This window comes from Squalius cephalus (assembly GCF_949319135.1).
Source record: "Squalius cephalus genome assembly, chromosome: 17".
NCBI lineage: Eukaryota > Metazoa > Chordata > Actinopteri > Cypriniformes > Leuciscidae > Squalius > Squalius cephalus.
This window is the reverse complement of record NC_137138.1, coordinates 14,544,137-14,567,725: the sequence shown is the minus strand read 5'-3', so window position 1 is coordinate 14,567,725 and position 23,589 is coordinate 14,544,137. Positions and strand designations below refer to the sequence as shown.

General features: G+C 37.3%; 3 protein-coding genes across 7 annotated transcripts in view; 1 reads left to right on the top strand and 2 right to left on the bottom strand.

Annotated features, from left to right (window-relative positions):
- Positions 1–78: 78 nt before the first annotated feature.
- On the bottom strand, positions 79–14,506 carry fyb1b (FYN binding protein 1 b). 5 transcript variants are annotated; one of them, XM_079898697.1, is made up of 19 exons: positions 8,723–8,812; positions 5,231–6,176; positions 4,234–4,363; positions 4,071–4,123; positions 3,579–3,592; positions 3,446–3,492; positions 3,172–3,274; positions 2,881–3,040; positions 2,635–2,761; positions 2,381–2,400; positions 2,180–2,249; positions 1,970–2,065; positions 1,538–1,578; positions 1,400–1,460; positions 1,166–1,265; positions 903–1,056; positions 781–814; positions 667–695; positions 79–531 (listed from the first exon to the last, which is right to left on the bottom strand). In XM_079898697.1, exons 1-19 carry the CDS (start codon positions 8,768–8,770, stop codon positions 509–511), a joined length of 2,256 nt encoding a protein of 751 aa, XP_079754823.1. In that variant the 5' UTR covers positions 8,771–8,812; the 3' UTR covers positions 79–508. The 5 variants fall into 5 exon arrangements, 4 of the variants coding, with proteins under 4 accessions (XP_079754823.1, XP_079754824.1, XP_079754826.1 ...); XM_079898698.1 differs by having other exon boundaries at positions 1,970–2,062; XM_079898699.1 differs by lacking the exon at positions 8,723–8,812 and adding an exon at positions 14,395–14,506 and having other exon boundaries at positions 80–531.
- Positions 14,507–15,006: 500 nt separating this feature from the next.
- ccdc80l2 (coiled-coil domain containing 80 like 2) lies at positions 15,007–18,346 on the bottom strand. Its single transcript, XM_079847219.1, has 7 exons — positions 16,998–18,346; positions 16,756–16,909; positions 16,257–16,390; positions 16,026–16,180; positions 15,846–15,949; positions 15,661–15,741; positions 15,007–15,563 (listed from the first exon to the last, which is right to left on the bottom strand). The coding sequence occupies exons 1-7, from the start codon at positions 18,162–18,164 to the stop codon at positions 15,250–15,252; spliced, it is 2,109 nt and encodes a 702-aa protein (XP_079703345.1). The 5' UTR covers positions 18,165–18,346; the 3' UTR covers positions 15,007–15,249.
- Positions 18,347–20,215: 1,869 nt separating this feature from the next.
- The window catches only part of nnt (nicotinamide nucleotide transhydrogenase), a 41,718-nt gene continuing 38,344 nt past the window's right edge, over positions 20,216–23,589 (top strand). The window contains exons 1-2 of the mRNA XM_079847248.1: positions 20,216–20,324; positions 22,396–22,592. Of these exons, the coding sequence (XP_079703374.1) occupies positions 22,439–22,592 (154 nt within the window). The 5' untranslated portion in view covers positions 20,216–20,324; positions 22,396–22,438. The remainder of the gene's footprint in view (positions 20,325–22,395; positions 22,593–23,589) is intronic.

Here is a 23,589-nt window from a genome sequence, read left to right as displayed (position 1 = left end):
AGTTTTGCTCACGTTTTTCTGTTCTACATAAATCATGTGAACAGATGTATTAAATAAATCAATGCAATTAACATGTTGAATTTAAAAGTGAAGCAAATGTATACATTTATTAGCATGTTATGAAAACAGTTCAGTCTTTTGCTGTGTAATATTTACAAAAAAGCACAAGTAAATGAGAAAATTAAGACCACAAAATACTGCCTTTCACTCAGCAACATGATTACAGCGATGAATTATTAATGTGTCTTAGAACTCATGACAGGAAAAAGTAAGTGAAAGTCTCTGGAGAACTCTCTATTTTTGGTGGCCAATCTGGACAAGAAGCCGTTTATTTTCACTGAGTCAAGGTAACTATGATTGGTACTAGACTGTTTATTCCAACAGAAGAAGTGAACTCCAAATGATTGTGTCCATATAATAAATACACTTAACATCAACAACCAAGAAGACAATATGGCCAGAAATAATGAGCTGAACCAGAAGATGAGAAGATGATGGTGTGAGATCTTCAGTCGTTGTCATAGATACAGTCTGTAAAGACAGTTTTTTGAAGATCTTTAATTGATATTGTCTAAATTCTTATCTGAAATGACATTACATTTGCAGTAGAATAACTGCATTTTAATATTTTCATGTGATGTTCATGTGCATGTATTTGCTACGTACCATCTCCAATATCATCATAGACCTCTTCACTATGTAAACAAAATGTACAATTTTAGTTTTGCATGTCCACACATTGATAAAACATTTGCAAAACTTTGACAAAATGTAACTTACTCTTGTTGGATGTTGCTCACTGAGACATACCCAACTGAAAGTCAATTTTACAGTTTCATCATTATTACCATTGCTTGTTTTATAGATTAATCTCATCTGGAGTCACAATTAATGTCACTTACATTTGCCCTCCTTGTTCCTACAGATGAATTTGTCAGGGTCAGATTTGCTGATGACGTCCACAGTCTCCCCAGCCTGTACAGCCAGCTCTTTCCCACTGCCCTTCTTGCTGGTGGCAATTGTTGCTTGATGAAGTACCTGAATCTCACCATCGTACTGGTAAAGTAAATACCAAATAGTTTGCTTATTAATTCAATGAAGAAAGCACTCTTATGTGAACTTAGCTTTTTGTCATACAGTATGCCCAAAGTTATCTCATGCGCACCTTAAACTTCTTTCTGAATTCCTTTTCTTCTTTCTCAAACTTCTTTTGTTTTTTGGGGTCCTCATGAACTTTGGTCGCCTTAGATTTCATTTGAGGAAGGCTGCAAAATATCATTATCATCAAGACAGACACATTTAAATATGCTAATATATAGTATGTTTTAAGAGTTTAATTCTGTGTATGGCATCATATTGTTTTACAACATTAAAAGCACTTAAGGTAACATCTGTTTACCTGCAAGGTGATGGAGCGGGAGGGAATGAATCAACATCATCGTATATGTCTTGGCAAATGTCTGTGATGTAAAGACATTTGAAGAGTTGGTTTCACAGTTACTTTGAAAGCGTTATATAGGACTAAAATGATTTTTACCTTTATTTCCTTCAGGTGTAAATTGTGGAGGTGGAGGAATGCTGAAAAAGAAGTATAAAGCTATTTGATAATTTTATGGGCAGAAGCCAATTAACAGACTTAAATTGGAGTTTATATTGTTTTCTGTAGATAAAAGCAAAATCAAGGGAGGTTGAAGTCTTGGGAATAGAACATTAGTGAATCATCCATATCCAGAAACGTTATGGTTAGAAAAGATTAGAAAAGCATAAATAATAGGAGGCTCAGAAGACACGAACTTGAAGGTGCTATTTGCCGTTTTTGCACAGATTGGATTGATTGTGAAAGGAAAAATTATTCAGTTTGCTCTGTAAGAGCAAATAGATGCAATTGCATATGCAATTGTGATTGGTAAGGATTTCAAATGTAGAAAAGTAACATTGACTGATTCCAGCTTACTAATGTAAAAATTACTCATTATTGTGGACTTGGCTTTTTCTCCGGTCAACCGAACTTTTGAGCATGTCCAAGAAGTAGCGCGATTTAAAGAGTGGCCTGGAATCTCCACTGCTATGGTTTCAGAGGAATGCAGTGTGGGAATACAGGCACACACATATAAACAAAGTATGGAAATCTTATATTATATTACATTACATTATAAATATATGTATATTTTGCTCTTACCTGATTGGATTAGGATTGGAATCAGGTATATCATCATACACATCATCATCTGGCGGTGGAGGTAAAACAACTATAAACAGCAGAGGGCAGACTTGTTTAAGCAACACCCCTCAAACTTAAATTATTACAGTTAATACAAGTTTTAAACTTAGACCTTACAGTCAATTAGTCAGAAAAAAGATTGGTTATATTAAAACTTACCCCGCTGCCCATTCATTTTCCTGAAATATGAAAGAAATATAAATTCTCACATAAATGAGAACAGCAGTATTTGCAGTGCAAGTTTCTTGACTGTTTCTGGACTAGATACTAGAGAAGTGTTTAATGTGACGTCAAGTAAATGTCCGGGTGCAGATCAAATCAGCTTTTTCACATCTTCCTATTATGAATTATTAGGGAAAATCGGTGGAATTCTGCAGAATGAACTTTTGTTTTTAAGTGTTACAGATTCTTACCCTTGATCGTCCATAGATTCCACGTCATCGTACACCTCCTCATTTTCCAAGTTATGAGGAAAAGACAGGCCTTGATTCTTCAAGACGCTGAAGTCGATCTCAACCATTTCCGTTTTAACGTAGCCGACTGAAATATAGAGAAATAACTACATATGTCTTTTCTCAGTGATGTTTTGTCAAAGTACTCATGTGGGGTGATTAATGACCAGTTCATACTGTCAAACGTTTTATAGAGTGAACTCTTACATGATCCATCTTCACTCCGGCCCAGCCATTTACCCTCTGGGTTGTCAGTGATTCGAATAATATCAATTGACTCGCCCTTCTTTATAGAGAGGTCATGTTTCCCACCCTTGCAGTCAGCTTTAGCTTTTACCTGATGGATAACCTGCAGGGGTGGTGTTATCTGTGGAAAGATCAGATCAGAAAATCAGGGGAAAAAAACGTTATAATCCTCATGATCCAGTAAAGTAAATCTCAATAACTGGTTGGTATTCAATTCTAAATATATGCTTTAAAATAAAAATCCCATCTTACTTTAAACTTCTTAATTGCTTCTTTCTCCTTTTTCTCACGGTCTTTCTGATTTTTAGGTTCTTTGTCTTGCTTCTTTTGAGGCTGACATGCCTCTGCAGCAGACCTGTGATATAGCAGACCATACACCATTTATTAGCCAAAAACACAAGTAAACACTACAGAACATGGCAAAGCAGCAAAACAGATGATATTACAATTCCATTCTGTTCCAGGTGGCTAAGGTAACCGCAGTGTATTACAGACAGTGGCAGCAGTAGAGCTTAAAACATCTTACCGACTGTCATCGAGATCCTCATATATCTCACCATCACTTCCACTTCCCTAAAAAAGGTAAGACATGAGACACTGCACAAACAAACTTTTAGTGTACCGTCCAGGTATCTGTATGCCTTCGTTAAGATTCTTACCTCCATTTTCTGGCCTGTAGTGATAAAATGTGAAAAGATATTGTAAAGATATTGTATTGTACCATTCATTATATAGTATTGTAAGTATTTATATTTATGTCATTTATATATTAAAACTTATATGTAGTTTTTAAGGTATATATAAACACTTTTATTCAGCAAGGATGCATTAAATTGATCAAAAGTGACAGTGAAGCCATTTATAATGTTACAAAAGATTTCTATTTCAAATGCAGTTTAAAACTGTTAAGAACTTTCTGTTTATCAAATAATCCTGAAAAAAGTATCATGGTTTCCACAAAAATATTAAGTAGCATAACTGTTTTTAGCATTGATAATAATAAGAAATGTATATATAGGTATAAATAAGATGACCGTTTTCACTGTATTTTTGATCAAAAGCCTTTGTGAGCACAAGAAGCTAAAAATGAAAGTAGCCTCTAATGAAAATATGTCTGTTTATATATATATATATATATATATATATCTTACCCCTAGATGACTCTCTCAAGCTCTCCACATCATCATAATTCTCATCTTGAATCCTGCAGACAAAAATAAGGGTGTGAATTATCATCACATTCACATTGAAGAAATAGTCATTACATGAGTAATTAAGTCACAGTACAAAGAATAGCATGTCTGTGGTACTCACAAAGGTCCTGAGGGTCGTGGAGGCAGGCTGGGAGGTAAGGGTTGAGAGGGCAGTGGTGGAGGTGCTTGACTACTGGGGTGAGAGGCGGGTGGAGGAGGGGGAACTACATTCTTATTCTTTGGTCCAGGACCTGCAAGAAAAAGTTAACCTTATGACTAGCTCTTATCTTTTAAAATGAACAGTTTACCCAAAATGTCAATTCTGTCATGATTTACTCACCCTCATGTACTCACCCCCTACAGTGAGCAACGTTTTTAACCATAGTAAAATCTTTTCATATGGTGCTCAAGAGCTAAACCTAGTCATACACAGGATCTCACTAGTCATACACAGGATCTCACCATTATCACAAGTTAGAAATGAAAGTGATCTCTAAAACTATGTTCCCATTTTAAATTAGCTTCCCTTTTTTTTTTTTTACTGACTTCAGCTCTCAAGTGAAAAGAGAAACTCAAACGAGGAAGTTAGCTCAGCGCATGCAGGAAATCTTGAATTTCCAATATGTTGTTATTGCTCTCTGATACAAGGTGCACCTGCATGTTCATTTCATGATGGCACCTCTGATGCTGATTCACATGCTGTGCTGTAATAGTGTATTAAAAGAGCAAAGACAAGCATGTTGCACTGTGTCAAAGTGCATGAATCAGCAGCATCTAACCTTTTGATATAGTCATGTGATGTTCCTCATTTGGACATAAATTACTGAGTAAGATATGCATCTACATAGTTTCTCATTTTTATCACTTTATGGTGTTTGTTCTATTGTGCATGCTTGTTAACCATCTCAGGGGAAAGCAGAGCAGTCACAAGTAAAACCACGGAAACCACTTTGGCCCAAAGTCTACTCTACGGTGCTTATGAGCAGTGGCTGCTTTGCATACAAAAAATGTTGTGGCTTTGATATAACTGGTGAAGTGCATATTGCCTATTGTTTTGTTACATCAGATTCTTCTGTACAAAAAGCGTGTGCAGTTTATTCCAGGTGGGCAGTACTCACTGTCGGTTGTATTCTCTGAGCCCTTCTTGAACTTCTCAAGGTTGACATTGGGAGGTCTGTTGGGTTTGGCAGGGGCACTGCCCAGGGCATAGCTATTGGTTAAAGGTTTCTTCTTGGGGGCTGAAGGGTCATTGTTCACTGTTTGTACAGGAGGCCCGGATGGTTTTTTTGGAAAGTTGGGTTTATGAGGCGCTACGGGCTTTGAGACTGACTCATTAGCACTTGGTGCTTTAGCACCCTCTTTAACAACTTCCTCTGGTTTGTTGAAGCTATTTTTATTACGGAAACTTGATGGTTTCTGATGAGATACTGAGGAAGGTCTTACAGGCTCCATAGTGCTACTTTCCTCCGGCTGCTGGCGCAACATAGCCATGGTGCTTTTCGGTTTGGGTGCTAATGGCATTTTTGGAAGGGTGGGATTAGAGCTAGAGCTATTGTCTTCAGCTTTTGGGATTTCTTTGACCCAGGGTGGTTTTGCCGTAGTAGCCAGTGGCTTTGGACTTAACACCTTTGATTCATTCGCCATAATGCTTGAAGGATGCTTCTGTAGTGGGCCCTTTGGGAATGGGGCCTTTGAAGTCTCAGAATCCTGGCACGAGTCTGGTGGTTTCGGTTTGACGGGAATTTTAAAGTTGACTCTGTTGTTCTCTTGTGTGTTTTCAAACCTAGTCCCGAAAGCTTTTGGCTTCGGAGGATCATGCATGTCTGGAGCGCTTCTAGCTGTGTTGACTGTGCTCTTTACAAAGTTTGGTTTGGGGGCAGTTGAGGTAGTAGTAGCTCCACCGGAGAGGCTAGTTTCGAGAATAGGCTTCTTAGCAGTCACCGCTGGGCCTGAAGACAATGTGGGCTGGACAGGTGGTTTTGGACGAACACCTGGAGTCCCCTCCATAGATGCACCTCCTGTTTGGAAACGAGCCATGATAGCTTTCACATCTGACTTGTTGTCCTGCAAGCATAGATTGAAAGTCAAAGTTTAAGGAACAGAGACAAACCTAGGCAGAGTGTACACATCTGTATTTGTGCTCTTGTCAGTTTGTTTAAGCTTTTTTCTGTGTGTGATTTAGTATGCATCATAGTCTACATTACATTAACATTTTTGCATTTTATGACACTTTTATCCAAAGTGACTTGCATTTCATTAAGCATTTTTTTCAGTTCATGCATTTCCTGGGAATCAAACCCATGGCATTGCTAGCTCTGTAAAAAGTATTGTTTTGAGAGCAAAACACAACAAAAAAGCAGTGCAAAGTGTACCACCATAAGCGATGAGCGATAGGCCCCTTTACTAGGCCAAAATTATATTTCATCTTGCAGTTTTCTTGGTTCGACCACTAGTCTGCACTTCGTTATCAGCGTGTAACTCAATTGCATGGTTCAGTTGGGTGACGCTGTTTGGTAAAACTTAGGGATCCACCGATATGAACATTTTGGCCGATACGATAACATATTATTCTTTATGTTTGAAAGCCGATAACCGATATATTGGCCGATAAATCTCAATCCAAATTTTTAGATAATTTTTGAGAGCCTGATTACAAAAACAAAAGTCTCATCATTAAAAGCCATGTCCCAAGCACACAATTATAATATTCTCATTATTATTTTATGTAGCCTATATGACAGACTTGTGCTGCACATGTTGCTGTAACTGTATTTTCCTTTTTTGAAGGGATTCCAATAATATTTCAAGCGATTCGAAAGCATCATGGTGAACAGTATACGCATCTGAAGTGTCTCAGCTGAAGGAAATAATCCATTATTTATCGGTTATAATATATCGACCAAATTTTCTTATCGGGCCGATAATGATAACATTAAAGGGTTACTTCAGGATTTAGCATTAAGCTTTGTATTAGTAGAAAACCTGTAGTATTTTCGAATTACCATGCTTTCCACCCTCATATCCCCCTGAGACGAGAGATTTATGTATTTTTTGTCTGGAAAAAATCCTCCGATGACGCAAAAATCGTCATTTTGCGTCATCGGAGGATTTTCTGTCCAGAGGCTAAAGACCACAGCCAGTAGATGGCGTTGTTCCGCATGTTTACAACCCGCCCATACAGGGTGGGATCTCACTCACAGAATGTACACAGTATCAGCCGTCTTTCTTTGGAAGCTAAGCTAGCAGGCTCTTGTTCTGTGGAGAAAGCTGAATAATAGGAGAAAGCTGAGTAAGTAGGGGTTACCATCTTCCTTTTCCCGGACTTGTCCGGCGGGCGAGACTGTTAAAAATGTCCGGGATTCAGCTTTTGCGTTCTGCGGTCGCCATTCATTGTTTACATGCACACCTCTCGTTTCAATCTAACTGAATTAATTCCGATCGGTGAATCTGACTGTAGTGTTTACATGAACGCTAAACAAGTGATCGGTTGATGTGCGTTTTACCCTTGCTAAGAAAATTTCCGCTCCTCCGTGAGAGATGCGAGACCCGGCGCGTCTCAGTAATGACGCCACCGGCCTCGCGCCGTTCTCCCGCGGCCGTCAGCCTCGTCCTGCTCGCCACAGTAAACATGATGAATGGCGACTGTAGAACGCAAAAGCCGAATCCCGGACATTTTGGGTCTCTAAATCCCTGGCAAACTCATCACTTACTTAGGCTAGCCTTGTTGTTTTCAACTGTGCTCTCTAACCGGTAGGCGTGGCCTCCTAAGGCAGCGAAGCAAGTGCATTCTGGGAGTTGTTGTCTTTCATCCACATAAGCCAAAAATACATTTTCTGGCTTTTCTCAGTCTAGAAAGCTCCAAATTCAAAAATTTCTCCACATTTCTTCTACTTAAATGACCTATTTTAAATACACATTCATCTTCCCAGAGGTGAAGTATCCCTTTAAAAATTATCATATATCGGCCGATAACGATATGGTGGCCGATATATCGGTAATCCCTAGTAAAACTCTTTCAGGGTTTTTCTTCCCATAGGTCTCTAAAACTACGCGACTACGTTAAAGGAATACGTTAAGAGTTAATTTTGCATACAGACACACAGGCTTTAATATTTCTTAAAAACCTCTCAAAGTAAGTAAAAGAAACATGTATCATAACTCTTTATCCTTTTATCTTACTCATATTGTTCATTGGCATGCATGCCTAGGTTTGCCAACCTTTTGTTGTATAATTTAAAGTAAATTACGTAAATTCATGCAATTTGAATAATACTATTAAGAAATACTACAAACTAAACTAAAGCAATATAAAATACTAAAACTCATACTTTTAATGTCTGTCCAACTTAAATGTGTATTCTATATACATTTTTTGAATTAGGGTTAGGGTTATGTCAAGTGTATTTTTTTCTTATCTTGGGTAGTCTAAAACAGCTGATTTTTGTTATATTGAACTGTCTATAAAAGATTTATAAAATTTATGTTCAATACTTTAAATGAACCACCTGAACAGTCTGTCTAATAAATTAAGTACAGAACACATAAACAGCAGAGATGTTTTACGTTTAAGTCACAATGCAAATTAAAAATATCTATAAAAACATCTTTACCTCTGATCTGGGGTCTCTGCTACAATTTAGCACAGTTGATTTTTCCATCAGAGCTGTTTGTAGTCAACTACACTGAACCTGAGAGTTACTGAGATCACACAGGAACTGAGAGCATTTATCTAGCAGGACTAACACCAAACTAGCAGGAAGTCACTACGATCACTACTACAGCACTTATATACAAAAGAATGAATAGAAAAGTTTTTTTTTCCTAACAGTATATGTCTAATTTGTGATAGGTGCACAAAGGTCACAGTAAAATGCACTACTTTCACGTATACATTTTTGTAAAATAAAACTAAAATAACCATGAAATAGCATTAGCTTTTAATGCTAGTTTGTCAGTTGCCTGCCATTCAAATCTTGCGCAATTGGATGCAAATCTCTTTCTGGAAAAAAAACGTCATTTATTTGTCTGTGATGTATCCCCAATGTGAAATCGAGCTGATTTACCCGGAAATCTCAAAGCTGTGGACTACAGCTCTGTGTTTTCACAGAAAAGTTATGCTCTAGCCTTTTGTTTTAACGTGTCTAGCGATACAATGGCGTACACGAGAGACTCTGGGCGATGAGTGTGACGCACCCTTGGTAACAAGCATTTGAATCAGGACAGACCTCTCACAAGGAAGAGCTGATAAGCTTTGGACAAGTTTCTAATGTGACAGGCAGAGGTACACACTGAGCTGTTTGACTCACTGAGCGAAAAAGAGAAACTGTTAGACACAGGAACTGACATTGGTCAACCAATTACAATATCACTACGCTCTTGACAAACAACAGCAATGTAGACATTTTTTTAAAACCACATACAGTACTTTGAATGGAAACTTTAAGCCATGTCTTTGTATTTATGTAAAAATATCCTGATTAATTTACGGTAAAAAAAAAAAAGATGTTTCTGGTATTACAGGATGCCTGTATATTTTTCAGCAGAAAAATAATCAGAGTTCATCATAAGTTGTCTGTCCATAAAACATGGTCCATTGCGGAGAAATTAGTGCTCCAATCATAATGATCCGAAAAAGTTAGCCAGTGGGACCCGAAACCTCAGCTGTACCCCTGCACATGATTGTAAAGTAAATAATGCTATAACTAAATAACAGAAAATGTAACACATCCTAATGTATATTACTGATCACAAAAATTAAACCCAAAACTATTTAAAGAAAAATAATCATGTGTGATATGCCATGAAGAGACTTGGGAATGTCCTTTTACTGTTTTCACTGTAAATTGTACAGTAATTATCGAGTATAGTTTTAACTTGCTAAAACTTTACATTTGACCATACTTTACAGTAAAATGACATATAATATGATGTTCAAAAAACGTATTTATGGTTGTCCTTGGTAAATGGTAAGGTAACTTACACTTAACCAGTTTTTTGCATTTTACATTTTTAACATTTTTACTAATTTTATCGTAAAAAGACATAGCACACACAAATTTATTAGGCTTTAAAGTAAAACAATAGATAAACTGTTCAAAATGTACAGGTATGGTGACATTAGACTTTGCTCCGTTGACATGAGAAAGTGGGACAGTGGGAAGTTCATGTTTTTGTGAACTCTGACCTGAAAACTCATATAGTAACAGGTTGACAACTTGGCTAATAATAATTCAACTTTGAAAGCTCCAGGGTTTGTAGTTTTGTGAGAAAGTGGATTTGTTTGTATATTTTAACATTGTACATTTTTAAATGTTATGTATCCTTTTTTTAAATGTTCTATAATGTTTTTTTTATTTTATAATTTTACTATTCTATTTATCCTGTTGTCTGTTCATTGCAGGGTGGTGTAATTTTTATTGTTATTGTTATGGTGTTTCTGATTAATTTGCTGGTTGAGCTTGTTAAAAACACCAGCATACTATCTTGTGGGGACCTGGGCCCGTATCCCTAAAGAATTTTTGTGCAAAAAGTGGCTCCTAGCGGCCAAATTCTAAGAAAATTCTCAGAGTCATGACGTTTTCTTAGAATTTCCCCTAAAAGTGACACGAAAATCCCAGTTAATATAAAAGCTATTCCTCAAGATTCCTAGCGCTTAAAAGGGCTCCTAAGGTGAGATCTGCTAAGAGCAGGGAAGAGGACTTTTAGTGGCTTAGGAGTTCCCCTAAGCAGCTGCACAAAATGTGTTTGTAGGATATTTGTTAACAAGCCTTCATAAATAGACCAGCCAGCAATCACAGACATTGATAAAAGCTGAGCCGTGTTACCCTCGTTAAGACCACACTGAGTTGTAACGTTGCAATTTCTACTTCATTAAGGACAGCCCCTTGAGATAGGCCATCTTGTTTTCAATATGGTCCATATGGGAGTGAAAGTACAAAATATGCCAGCTAGGATATTAATATGAGCAAATAAGACACGAATCATTATTTGAACAGGGTGTAATGAGCTTAAGTTTTCACATATTTTAGATTCTAATGTTAGGCTATAACCCCTACAGCTTACTATTCATTTTCCAGATATTTTCTTGAATGTGAAATATTATTTACAATTACAGTCTGCATAAGATTAGAGTGTATAATTATGTTTATTGATTTGAGGGTACATCCTTTGCTCATTATCACCAAAAGTTCATTTTCATCAAACTTGTAGGATCAACCAATCACGGCTTTTGAAATGATGACTCATACCTAGCAACGGGGTCAACCACACCTCCTCACTAAGATAGGATTTTCCATCCATTCCTTGCTCAGAGTTCACTGAAAATGTTCTGGAATCACTTCTAAGCTAAAACTCCTGGCAAGGAATTTTTAGGTTAAGTTAGGAGCTCTCTGAGAGGATTCTCAGAATCTTTAGGGATACGGGCCCAGGGGCCGTATTCACAAAGAATTTTAAGGCTAAAAGCAGCTCCTAACTGGCGAATTTAGGAGCAAATCCTAAAAATAATGGGCGTGTCACTCGTAACTTTAGGACTCCTAATTTTTTTCACTAAGAGTAATTCACGAAGCATTTTAGCCCTAAAAGTAGCACCTAAGTCTGGGACAGCTTAAAAGAAGTCGAGAGGACTCCTAACTCACTAAGACCTATTCACAAACCGCTTTTTGTGGCATTTCATGTTGCGATGTTTTGAAATGCGTATGCGGCGCTACAGGAGCTTCCAATCGCGAGGGAACAATTTTGAATTGTAGGCATAACTAGGGATGCAATAACGCCACCACCAACAACCAAAACTAGGCTACTCATTGCATGTAAACTAATTGTAACGTTTCATTGTGAATCAAATTAAAATGTTCTTCTCTTTGCAAACGTAGGCAGAGGCATATAGTGACAGATTAATTCAATAATGTTGCAAAGATATTGCATCAATGTTTCATTAGGCTACTAGGCTATTTGTTTTGCCTTACTCTTTATTAATTTAGGCTATTTATTCAGTTATTCATCATCTTCCGTCCTTTGCACTACTTGTGTAGCGCATGCATTCTCAGACCTGTCACCTGTCACTCATCATCGTAGGGGAGGTGTTTGGAATCATTCCCGCGTTACAATCATCAGCCAATTAAGGTGGTCACTTCAGTCAAGCTCGTGCATGAGTAATGACGTCATCCATAGCAACGAAGACTCACTCTTAGTTTAGGAGTTGTCATTTTTCTTTACTAAGAGTAGCTCTGAAAGGCGTTGTGAATAACTTTTAAGAGAAAACTCCTAGCTAAAATCTTTTAGTGCGATTTAGGAGTACTCCTAGTGGTAAGATAAAATGCTTTGTGAATACGGCCCCAGATGTTTAATTAAACTAAAATGTTTAATTTCTGGTTCATTTCTGACCCTGTGTAATTTTTCATGCTTAAATTATAATGTGGCTGCTAACATTAGTAGAACAAGTAGATAGTTGATGTGATGAACTGCACCTGTATTTACTCTTCAAGGACACTTGCACCAAAAAACCTTGAGACGTTGTTTGTTTGCGGATGCCACATGAATTGATCGTTTCGTTTGTTATCGACTGCAATGAGATCACACAACAAGAGCATGTCTGTGTAATCTCAGACTGCATGGCCTCAGGTTTAGTGCAACTGACATCAAACGGCTCTCATAAAAAAAATCATCTGTGCTCAAATGAAGTAAAGACCCAGAGTCAGATGTAAATGCAATATATACATGTCAAAATATGTGTATGTTTGTATAGGGTTTTAAAAGTACACTCGTTTTCCTCGGGGCAATCTTGAATTGTGATATATTGTGAAGCAAAATTAAATGGATAGTTCACCCAAAAATGAATTCTGTCATCATTTACTCACCCTCAAGGTGTTCCAAACATATGAATTTCTTTGTTATGTGGAGCATAAAAGAAGATATTTTGATGAATGTTTGTAACCAGTTGTGGGACACCATTGAATTCCATAGTATTTTTTTCCATATTATGGAAGTCAATGGTGCCCCACAACTGTTTGGTTACCGACATTCATCAAAATATCTTCTTTTATGCTCCACATAACAAAGAAATTCACATGTTTGGAACACTTTGAGGGTGAGTAAATGATGACAGAATTCAGAATTCTAATTTTGGGATCATAATTTTGTTACAACGGCTACAGTAAGTCTGAAAAAAATAACCTAAAATGTATAAGCAGAAAGATGTCTTCTAATGCTATTCCACTATTCCGTTTTTTATGCTTTAAAAAATTAGTCCTAATAGCTTCAAAGATATACAAAGAATACGGAATACATTTTATTTATTATGGCTGTTACTATAACGACAGCTGAACCTTTAAAGGCTCCCGACATGCAAAGCAGCCTCACAAAAAGTCCATAGTTCTGTTCTTTGGATGGATGATTTGTGTAATGTGTGTTTTGAATATGAGACCTTGCGTGTATTAACACATGTTAACAAAGAACCAATGGATGTCTGTGTGTGTATTTCTCAAACGGTTATGGAAAAGCTTAATGGCCATGAGAAGGGAATTTGGGAGATCCCACAATGTGACTGTGATGCAATCTGAAACAGGTGTCCTACCGTAGTTTCACATTGATAATGTGGTATTATTAAGCTGAAGCAGAATGGGTTGTTGTGACCACAAAGGGCAGAGCCAGATATAAATTTAAACCGATTTGTGACAGTTTGTCTATGGTTTAAAAGAGCGGTTAATTGACGGTATGGTACAACTAGCTAGAAAACCAGATGGCAGACGAATTCAAGAGAAACTCAAGTGTGTTTAGACGAAGAGGAACTAAGTTGTGTCGGTGAAGCAAAAACTGGCCAAACATTACACAATCTTTTTTTACACAAAAACACATGATACAATCCCCTAACCATTCCCCAGATGAACTTTTTTTAAATGAGAAAAATGTGAAGTTGCTGTGAAATTTAAGTTGCGGCAACATTTTATTTCATAGCAGTTTAGTTTTTTGCGTCTTATCTTTTACTGATGTCCAACAAACAAATAATAAGATAAGATAATGGAAATTACATGCAATACTTACAAACCAACAGAAATATTTTACGTAAAAAGTAACATAACGAGTTAATAAGTAGACAAACAATGTCAGGTAAACGTAGTGTGCTAGAAAAGAACATTTATGCACAGAAAAAACGCCTGCACCATCACAAGTTCACAATCTGGTTTCATACAGTCAGTTTATCTGTACTAATTTCTAAAAACTGTCATAAAGTTACATTCCAGCCATTACAATATAACAGTTAAGGGATGAAACCAGAAAGAACACTCACCATGGTGGTCGAGCCAAAAAAAAGATCCTCTCCCAGATCTTCTCATGGACTAGTAGCTCTCGACCAGACTAATGAGCGTGTTTCTGTTTGCTTCACTTTATTTGTGACTGTAAATGCCTGCCCACTCCTGGCTACTTCCCCTATCTACTAGCAGCCCGCTGCACTGTCATCACAGGAAGCCCTATCGCTCTCCTCATCAAATCTATTTGCCTATCCCATACTGAACAATTGCTCTTTCTATACTCGAATATGCTTCCCTGCTGTGATGGAATACTAAAAGAACACATATAAGAACACTGAAGCCTTTTGATTATTTTGCTTATTTTTACTGTCTTGCTTGTCTTAGAGAGTAATTTTTTTATTTTTTATTTTTTTTACATGTTTGTGTATTACGACACCATCACATGAACATTACATTTTGAAATATGTTAAAATAGAAAACAGTTATTTTAAATTGTAATATTTCACAATATTTATGTTTTTTACTGTATTGTTAATCAAACAAATGCAGGCTTGGGGAGCATAAGAAAACTTCTTGCAAAAAAATCTTACCAACCTCAAACTTTTGAACAGTAACTCTCAAAGACATTAAAGACACTCGGACATTTTCTTCAGCTTTGAAAAAATAGACTTTAATATCAAAAGCTTAAAAAAGAGCTATGCTAGTAGCATGTGGACTAGAAGCCAGGAAATGCAATTTTACAGGACATAGCAACAACATGTAAGGTGAATGTATGAATTTCATACAAGATCTGTTTATTATAACTTTTGCATCACATGATATGGGGATGACAAATGTACAAATGCATGCCGTGTTCATTATATGCATGTCCAATGTCTTTGTTTGGATGACTTTTAGTCCTCAGATCTGTGGTACAAATAGCTGTCCTCTGTCTCTTCTCTGTAACCATGGTAAGTTCCAGTATTCTCATCTGGACAGTGAATTCCAAGTGTTTGCTGCAGTTTCTGTTCCTGTTGACGCAATTCCATCGAGTCCACAAGGTCGTAGATGCTTCCCAAAGACCACATTGGAGACGGGAACCAGGCCTTTACGTCTCCGTCCTTACCCACCACCAGCATGCTGAAGTAGTCCCTGTTTATCTTTAACTGATTTCTGAGACTCTCCACCACATCCCGCGAGAGCGTCTCTTTCTCAGGTTGACTTTTTCCTGTAGGGCATGATCAGTATTCCATACTCATTTCATAATATTTATTAAAGCTTTATGTATTACTTGCGTGAAATAAGGAATAGTTTTATGATCTCACCATTCAATGGAAAAAACTCCACTGTTCCTGAAGCTGTCGATCCAGTACCCACAATCTTCAACAAGGCAAAATGACGGATACCTGTCCATGCGGATTAAGTTTGAATGATTGCCAAATATATAGTGAATCAATCATTTTTAAAGAAATATCCACACTAGAAAGAGCTCAGAAAACACGATGCATACCCATTGGACACTCCTGTCCATTGAGTGCCTGAAGTTGCTGATGGAATGAGTAGTCATCTACTGTAGGTGCTGAGATGATTAGAAGTCTTCGTTTGGACATAAACCTAAAAATTATGATAACCAGAATAATTAGAAAAATTAGTAATCAGTTCAATGCAGGGTGAAACTCATTGTGTTTACCTCAGAAGGGAGTTCTCCTGTTTGTTCGTTTCGTCTTTAGAGCAGCGTGATGGAGCTTTTCGCTCGTCTTCCTTCTCAGATTGACGTGAAGGAAAGCTGTCAATGTAATCCAGTAAATCGGAAGGAGCTGTTGGCTTGCTGAAAACCCTGTTAAGCTAAAAACCACAAGTATGCCTTTGATTCAGCAGTCATTCAAAGTCACTGAATTAGGAGAAAATAAAGCGTACTTACATTCGGCCTCAGGTCATAGTCAGTCAACACCATTGAGAAGTTTTTGGAGTCCAGCCCATATTCCCTTCGGATCTCGCTGATTAACTCTGGGTTTCTGAACTTTTCTGGCAAGGATGCTTGTGGTGGCTCAGAGTCTGTTTCAAAAAGAACATTGAGCATTTTACATTTCTAAATATAATGTAAAGAACTCGATCAGCTCGATTCACAAACAAATAAATGACTCTTATGAGCTGGATTTATCTGGTGAATCAAACAAGTACAGAGAGACCTGTGTGGTTCGATTTACAAACAAATGACTCGGTTCTTTTAATTGAATCAAACACATACAGTGCAACAAGTGCGGTTCAATTCATGAGCAAATGACTCTTTTAAACCGATTGTTTAAAGTGAATAAAAAACATACAGCGCCACCTGTGTAGCATGATTCCTGAAACAAATGACTTGGTTCTTTTTAGTGAATCAAAAACATACCTTGGATTACCTGAATTATATGAATTACCTTGGTAGTGTTGGATGTGTAGCGTAAGAGTATGATCTGAACCCATTATGGACAGCACTGAGACCTTTCTTTGGGAAAACTCACAGCTACGTAGCTCATTATCATCTCTCTGTTTGATATACTGACTTGAGACATCACTTGGGGATGAAATCACCTGTACCGCAAAAAGAAAACCTCATAATCAGATACACCACTCCATGGAGAGCTGCAAATATGTATGCAAATTTCAATCAAGAACTTACAAGAAGTCTTCTTCTCCCTTTGAGGTTTTGCATGAAGTCTTTAAGAGCTGCCTTTTCCTTATCATCTGCTTCTCGTTGCGACTTCCTCCTCCCTCCTTTTCCCTTTTTCTTGCCATCCTTTCCTTTGCCTTTCTTTTTAGAGGTTGAATGGTCAACGGTTTGTTCTCCATTGAAATCCTCATTGAGGGTGTCAAAATGAGATTTTGCACTAGTCTGCGTTTGATCTGCTTCAGAATGTTTTTTCACTTCTGTTATTGGCTTTCTGTTTCTGTCACTATCAGGAGTTTTCTTTTGGTTGTCGTGCTTCAGCCTCTCATTTCCTTTATATCCAGATTCTGAACCTGCTTTAGTTGATGGTTTGCCATTGCCTGAGCTGCCCGTCGTTTTACGGATGACGAATCGCGAGCGTCCTCTCAAAATATCTTGGACTTTGTTTCTCAGTGTTGCCTTTTTGTCTAGACGTATCTTCTGTGGAAGGATGGACGTGGTGTTCATTTGCCTCTGTGGGCTGAAGCTCCTACGCTTGCTGGAACCTGTTTTTTTCATCACTAACCTCTTCTTTGTGATCTTGCATTTAATTGGTAAGCCCTTTCTGGCGACCTTCTCCAACTTTCGCACAGGCAGCTGATCAATGACCTCAAGGATGGCCTCAACACGAACGGGGTATGGAAATCTCTCACTAACCCTCATGTTCTTCTTCAGTATCAACATGGAGAATGTATGGTACTCCACCTCAAGGTAATGGAGAAGTTTGCTCACCATTTCAGAGTCCATGACCTCCACAGTGGCTTCTCCGTGCAAGGTTGTGCGTTGGATTTTGCCTTCCATCATGGCATTCTGAATAATAGTGACAACGAGCGTGTCTCTTTCTGCCAAGCGACAGTTTAGTCCCTCAGACTCCTGAATCTGTTTCTCCATCATACGCAGATAGTTGTCACCATGCGACGGCGCGGTGATCACCCACAGGCGGTGTTTCCCGGAAAAATCAGCCAAGAAGTCCGACTCTGACTGACTTTGGCGAGCCCCATCTGACCCAACGTCCTCCTTGGGAGTTGCAGAGTCACTTTGATTCTTCCCTTGGTGTTTTTTCTTGCCTGCTTTTGCAGAAAGCACCGGGCTGTTGATCCAGTGTGCCAGCAGGAGCAGGAGGATCCACAGACGAGACATATCGAGACTTCACACTCTCCACTGACCAACAGAGTGAGGAGGCAGAGAGAGAAAAACAGCTTCTGGTTCACATTAGAGTTCGACCTTGTTACAGGAAACTCCTGGAATTTCTAAACTTCAAAGCAACGTGGAGCTCTGAGGCATGCGGAGCAGCCTCTTGTGCTTCATAACTTTGTGTCTGCATGGAGGATGAGCTTTTGTAGGAGAAGAATGAAAGGGCAGGATGAAACCCAACCCCTTTACAACTTTAATGTGATTTAGTTGTCAATTTGCTCTAGCCGTTTCTTTTGGAGAATAATTATTATTGCAGATTATATCTTGACAATTTTAATATGTGTTCTGAAAGTCAATATTGAAGTTTAAACAAGAATAACAGACATTTTTCATTTATTCACTATTGTCTCTGGACACTCGCAATCCATGCATCTGTAAAACAGACATCAAAACTATGATGATTAGTAACAGAACTCCAATAATCTCACTGTGTTTCTCACGAACACAAACTAGTCTGTTTGTATCAGACTAAAATGTCAAATGATATTTTTAGATTGCCTTTTTTTAGACATGAATCTACATAATTGTTTTGTTCTCAAAATAACTTTCCATGACACACTTTGAAATTTGTTTCTACACCAGGTGGTCCACGCTAAATGTGATCCACACTAAAATAAAACATGTTAAACATGTTCGCCCTTAACTTTTTTCATATGAATTTATATTTTAATATGTACAGTACATTACAAGAGATCTATAAATAAGGTTGGGAAGTATTATTTCCATGCGTTTTCATTTTAATTTGTTATATAGTGCAAAGCTAAAACTTTTTTTCCTGGTGTGAGAAGAATTGTGAGAAGTGTCTGTAGCAATCTGGGAGAAGAGTTAATGGTTAACAGTCATTATACACAGACATTCCACAAATGGATTTAGTTGAACAGAAACATATGAGAGACAAGGAGGAAAAAAAAAAGCACCACATCCAATGGAACAGAAGGAAAGGATATTCAAAAATTGTTTAATTATATTCATGATTTTGTTTTAAAATGTAAATGTTTAACCAGTGTTACTTGTTCAATTGTTTCAATATAGCCAAGTGTTTTATTTATTTTTATTGCTCCTTTAACTACCTTGAGTTCCACTCACTAATCCATTACTCTGTGGCCTGGTTTCACAGACAGGGTTTAGATTAAGCCAGGATTAGGCCTTAGTTAAAATAGGGCATTTAAGTAGCTTTTATATACGTGTCTTAGAAAAAAAAATGTTTTTTGATGTGCATCTTGAGACAAAACAATGGCACTGACATATTTGGCAAGTTAATTGCTTTCAGTTAAAACAGCTCAAACAATCTGGGACTAGTTTAAGCCTTGTCTGTGAAAGCAGGGGTGTACTTTTTTTCAAGGGGCCAAGAAACAAAAGAAATTGTTATAGACTAAAACAGTTCATCAGGACAAACATTGTTACATTTTGGGGGCTGTATATGGTCTGAATGTGCTTTGAACAGGATAATCGTAATTGCACTGTGCACATTGCAGCAAAAATCAAGAACCTAGTTATTTGGGGCACCTTTCTCAAGATTTCTCAGATTCTTTGAAATGTGAGTTGCATTCAGACAGTGTTGAAGTCTTGTCCCTTGTCCTTGTCTACTACCGCCCCCTGCTGGACATGTGAATCTCTATATGCGTAAAGACTTTGGTTAAACAATGTTACGATTAAAAATACAACCCGTAATTAAAGAGTATTAATGTATTTATCCTTACATATTTTAACTGAATAAATGAACAACCCTTAATCTTTTTTTTTTTTTTTTTTTGATTGAATTTTACTATTAATAGAAATGCGTAAAACTAAAAAATAAATAAATAAATAACCTTTGGTTACCATGATACAATTTTACAACTCCCATTATTTTTTATTTTTTGCTAATATTCTTTACGAAATCTTTTTTTAAGCCTAAAATATACCTAAATATCTTAAACTAGTCTGTGTTCAATCTAGTTAACAAACGCCCACAGCACATGACCGAGTAACATGTTGATGGACCGTCGAATGAAGCCAGTAAAAGAAAGAGGTGAGCGCGAGTGCGAGTACTTCCGGGTTGCTGGTGGCTGTAAGCTTTCCGTCCCGCAATTCAAAGGTCGCTCATTGATGCTCTTTCTCCTCTCGGTGAGAATTTCAATTGTTCTTTATCGATCAATTGATCCTAAGAAATGCATTAGGGCATGCATTGATTTGATCTCCTTATGCAAACTACAGCATGTAGTTATTGCTTTCTGCTTTGCTATCAAGCTAGTGTGCGTTACTGAACGGAAAGAAGGGGAAATGAGCGCTTGTGCCCGCCTTCTGTCGATCCCAAAGCCGCAAACTCTTGCTTTTGAATTAGTGTGGTGCATAACGGGTTTTAGTGAATAGGGCTGTTGTGTTTGAGCCGCATGATATGAATGAAAATATAAAATGTTCTGCGTGCCTTGTGTCATTGAGCTGTTTGAATGAATGACTTCTGCACTGTCCAATAACAAACTCTAGACACGAGGACGACCAAGGTTTATTTTTTTATTTTTTTTGGCGCTAACTTACTCGTTTTCTCTTAACCGTATATGTTGAATATTGTAATTTTCAAAACATTGTTGTTTATAACTGAAAGTTAACGTGTACGGGTCAGTAAGTGTTGCCCCACATCTTATGTCACTTCTCTGGTCCGGTGACGTGGGGCTGGAATTGGATTGTAGTTTTCACGATAATCCGATATAGTCTGTCTGCACTCGTTTGTGATTTAATTGTTTCCCACGCCTTCATACACGCATAACCACTGCACTGCTTTTATGTGTGGGATGCATGTATAATTAAAGAAAGAAAACTACTTAGACGTCTGTGTATAATATACCACAAATCCTTTATTTATTTTGTTAAGAGACCTATTAGATATGTATCATAAAGTCTTTGTCTAACTTAAAATTTACCTTGCATGAAAAGTAGCTTGTTTTAAATGCATAAAATGTCTGATAACCCTTTAAAGTTGTGATGACCTTTTCGACCTGAGAGGTCACAATGTCAGTATCTAACATTTAAAAACGTACGTCATCATTATTATGTTTAGAATATTAATTATAGAGTTATAATATTCAGTATTACAACATTCATCAAAATTGTATTAAAAATTATCCAAAAATTACAACAACAAAAAAACATTGCAACTTGCAAGTTTTTTTTTTTTTTTTTAAGCTTTCCTTTATTGTTGTTTTTGTATATACTGTGGATCAGAATATATGCAGATAGTGTTTATGGTGTCATAGACCTACAGTATAATAAGGCCTGTCTGTAAACTGCTACTGTATGACCTGCACTGGCCTTCTGAGACAAACCCTTATCACCTGAAGAGACCGTCCTTACCTAAACAAACACACTTAACTACACATTTCAGTGTTTGCTTCTGCGTCCCCTAGACTGTTTTACTCTCTGGATTAAACTGGAGTTATGGTGGCAAAAACAAATTGTGTAAAATTAATGTATATTTATCTGTGTATGCTTATGCATGTAGGCTATATGTTGCCGGTCAAAAATTCAGGGTCTTTTCTCACAAAGGTGATTTTTGATTTGATCAAAAATACATTAAAACAATAATATTGTCAAATATTATTGCAAAAACATATTTTTAAAATAACTGTTTTCTATATTTATTTTAAAACGTAATTTATTTTTGTGATGCAAAGCTGAATTACTTTAATCTTCTGTTTCACATGATCCTTTAGAAAATTATTCTGATATACTAGTTAGCTGCTTAATATTGTGTGTAAACCATGACCTTTTTATTCCAGGTTTGGAAAGTTTAAAAGAACAGCATTGATTTAAAAAAATAAAATAATAATTTGTAGCATTATAAATGTTTACAGTCACTTTTGACCAGATCAGTGCATCCTTGCTTGAATAAGAGCGTTAATTTCTTTAAAAAAAAAAGACTGACCCCAAACTTTTGAACAGTATTGAATTTATTTTTATTCATTTTTGAGCCCTTTTAATCCCTTTAAAGAATTTAATGTGTTCTGTTGTGTTTCCTTAATGTGTGAGGACATAGTGACTTAATATGCTCTGTTCACTTGTGTTAACCATGAGCGTATGTGTGTCACCTTGGAGGTGGGTAAACAGCTGAGCAACAGTTAGTGGGGCAGAGTGGAGCATTGTGGGATAGGTCATCTGGCTCACTTCTTTTCCTCTCTCTCTCTCGCTCCCTCACATGTAGGAGGAGGGTTGTTCCAACTGCACAGCTCCTCCTTGTGTCTCCGATGGCGAGTCTTCTGCGTGTGGTAGCCACCAGCTGTTCCAGCCCCCTGTTCTCCGGGCTGGCCTGTGCTAAGCTTCAGAGTGTGCAGTCGGTGAAGACACCATGTGTGCGGTTCTTTAGGACCCATCAAGCCCTCTCTCGCCTCGCTAGTCCAGGTAACGTTACTGGAATATTACAACTGTTATAAAACAAGTTCTGTTTCAGACATTCAGTTTTAGTAACCGGGCGACTTGAGGTGACTGAGGTCATGTTTGGTTGAGGTATTTTTCCCTCAGTGTAAATGAATGAATGAGGTGATTTAAAGACTCTGAATACGGTTCACTTATGCTTATATATATATATATATATATATATATATATATCTCAATCATTTGTTTTATCTCAGCAGATTTTGTTGTAAGTATGACAGAAGCAACTGAGACATTCCCAAACCTCTTTCCCTAATATTTCTGTAGCAGTCCATGTATGTAATGCTGTGTCCCTCAAGGTCACTGTGTCCCTGCCCTGCTTGTTCTGCCACTATTAGTTGTGTTGAAGGTCCCAGGAAATGAATGAGTGTACTGTAGATGACCTGTGTAGCGTGCTGGCTGCCTGGATACAGCGCGTGTTTGAGACCTGCCATTAATGGCAGACTTTTTTTTCCTTTTTTTTTTTTAAAGGGGAAATGACAGCTGGGGCGGGTTATTTCTGGCACTGTATCAGCTGAGGAACCAGAACTGTGGTACAGCTTGTGCAGGAGAATGCCTGCTGGGAAAAGAAACACATGTCTATGGTGAATGCCAGCAGTCAGTGTAGTTATAAGAAGTTTGTGGGCCTCAGATATTCACTTTGTTTCCATTTACATCTGGAAATGCTAAAAAAAAAAAAAAGTAAAAACTACTTGCAAATTATTTTCTTTTCTTTATTTATAGTACTGTCGATAGTTCTTTTGAAAGTCTCTTATTCTAAACAAGACTACATTTATTTGATTAGAAATATGGTAAGAACAGTATTATTGTGAAATTACAAAGTAAAATAACTTTTCTATTTTAAAATGTAATTTATTCATGTGATGGCAAATCTGAGTTTTCAGCACCCATTACTCCAGTCTTGAGTGTCACATGATCCTTCAGAAATCATTCTGATTTGCTGCTTAAACATTTCTTACTATCA

Coding starts and splice junctions, on each gene's coding strand:
- ccdc80l2 (XM_079847219.1), bottom strand. CDS start 18,164: ATGTCTCGTCTGTGGATCCTCCTGCTCCTGCTGGCACACTGGATCAAC. Junction 16,910..16,997: donor AAGGGAGAAGAAGACTTCTT/GTAAGTTCTTGA, acceptor TTTGCGGTACAG/GTGATTTCATCCCCAAGTGA. Junction 15,742..15,845: donor TGGACAGGAGTGTCCAATGG/GTATGCATCGTG, acceptor CCGCATGGACAG/GTATCCGTCATTTTGCCTTG.
- fyb1b (XM_079898697.1), bottom strand. CDS start 8,770: ATGGAAAAATCAACTGTGCTAAATTGTAGCAGAGACCCCAGATCAGAG. Junction 2,401..2,634: donor GAATCTATGGACGATCAAGG/GTAAGAATCTGT, acceptor TTCATATTTCAG/GAAAATGAATGGGCAGCGGG. Junction 1,579..1,969: donor AGCCAAGTCCACAATAATGA/GTAATTTTTACA, acceptor CTTCTTTTTCAG/CATTCCTCCACCTCCACAAT.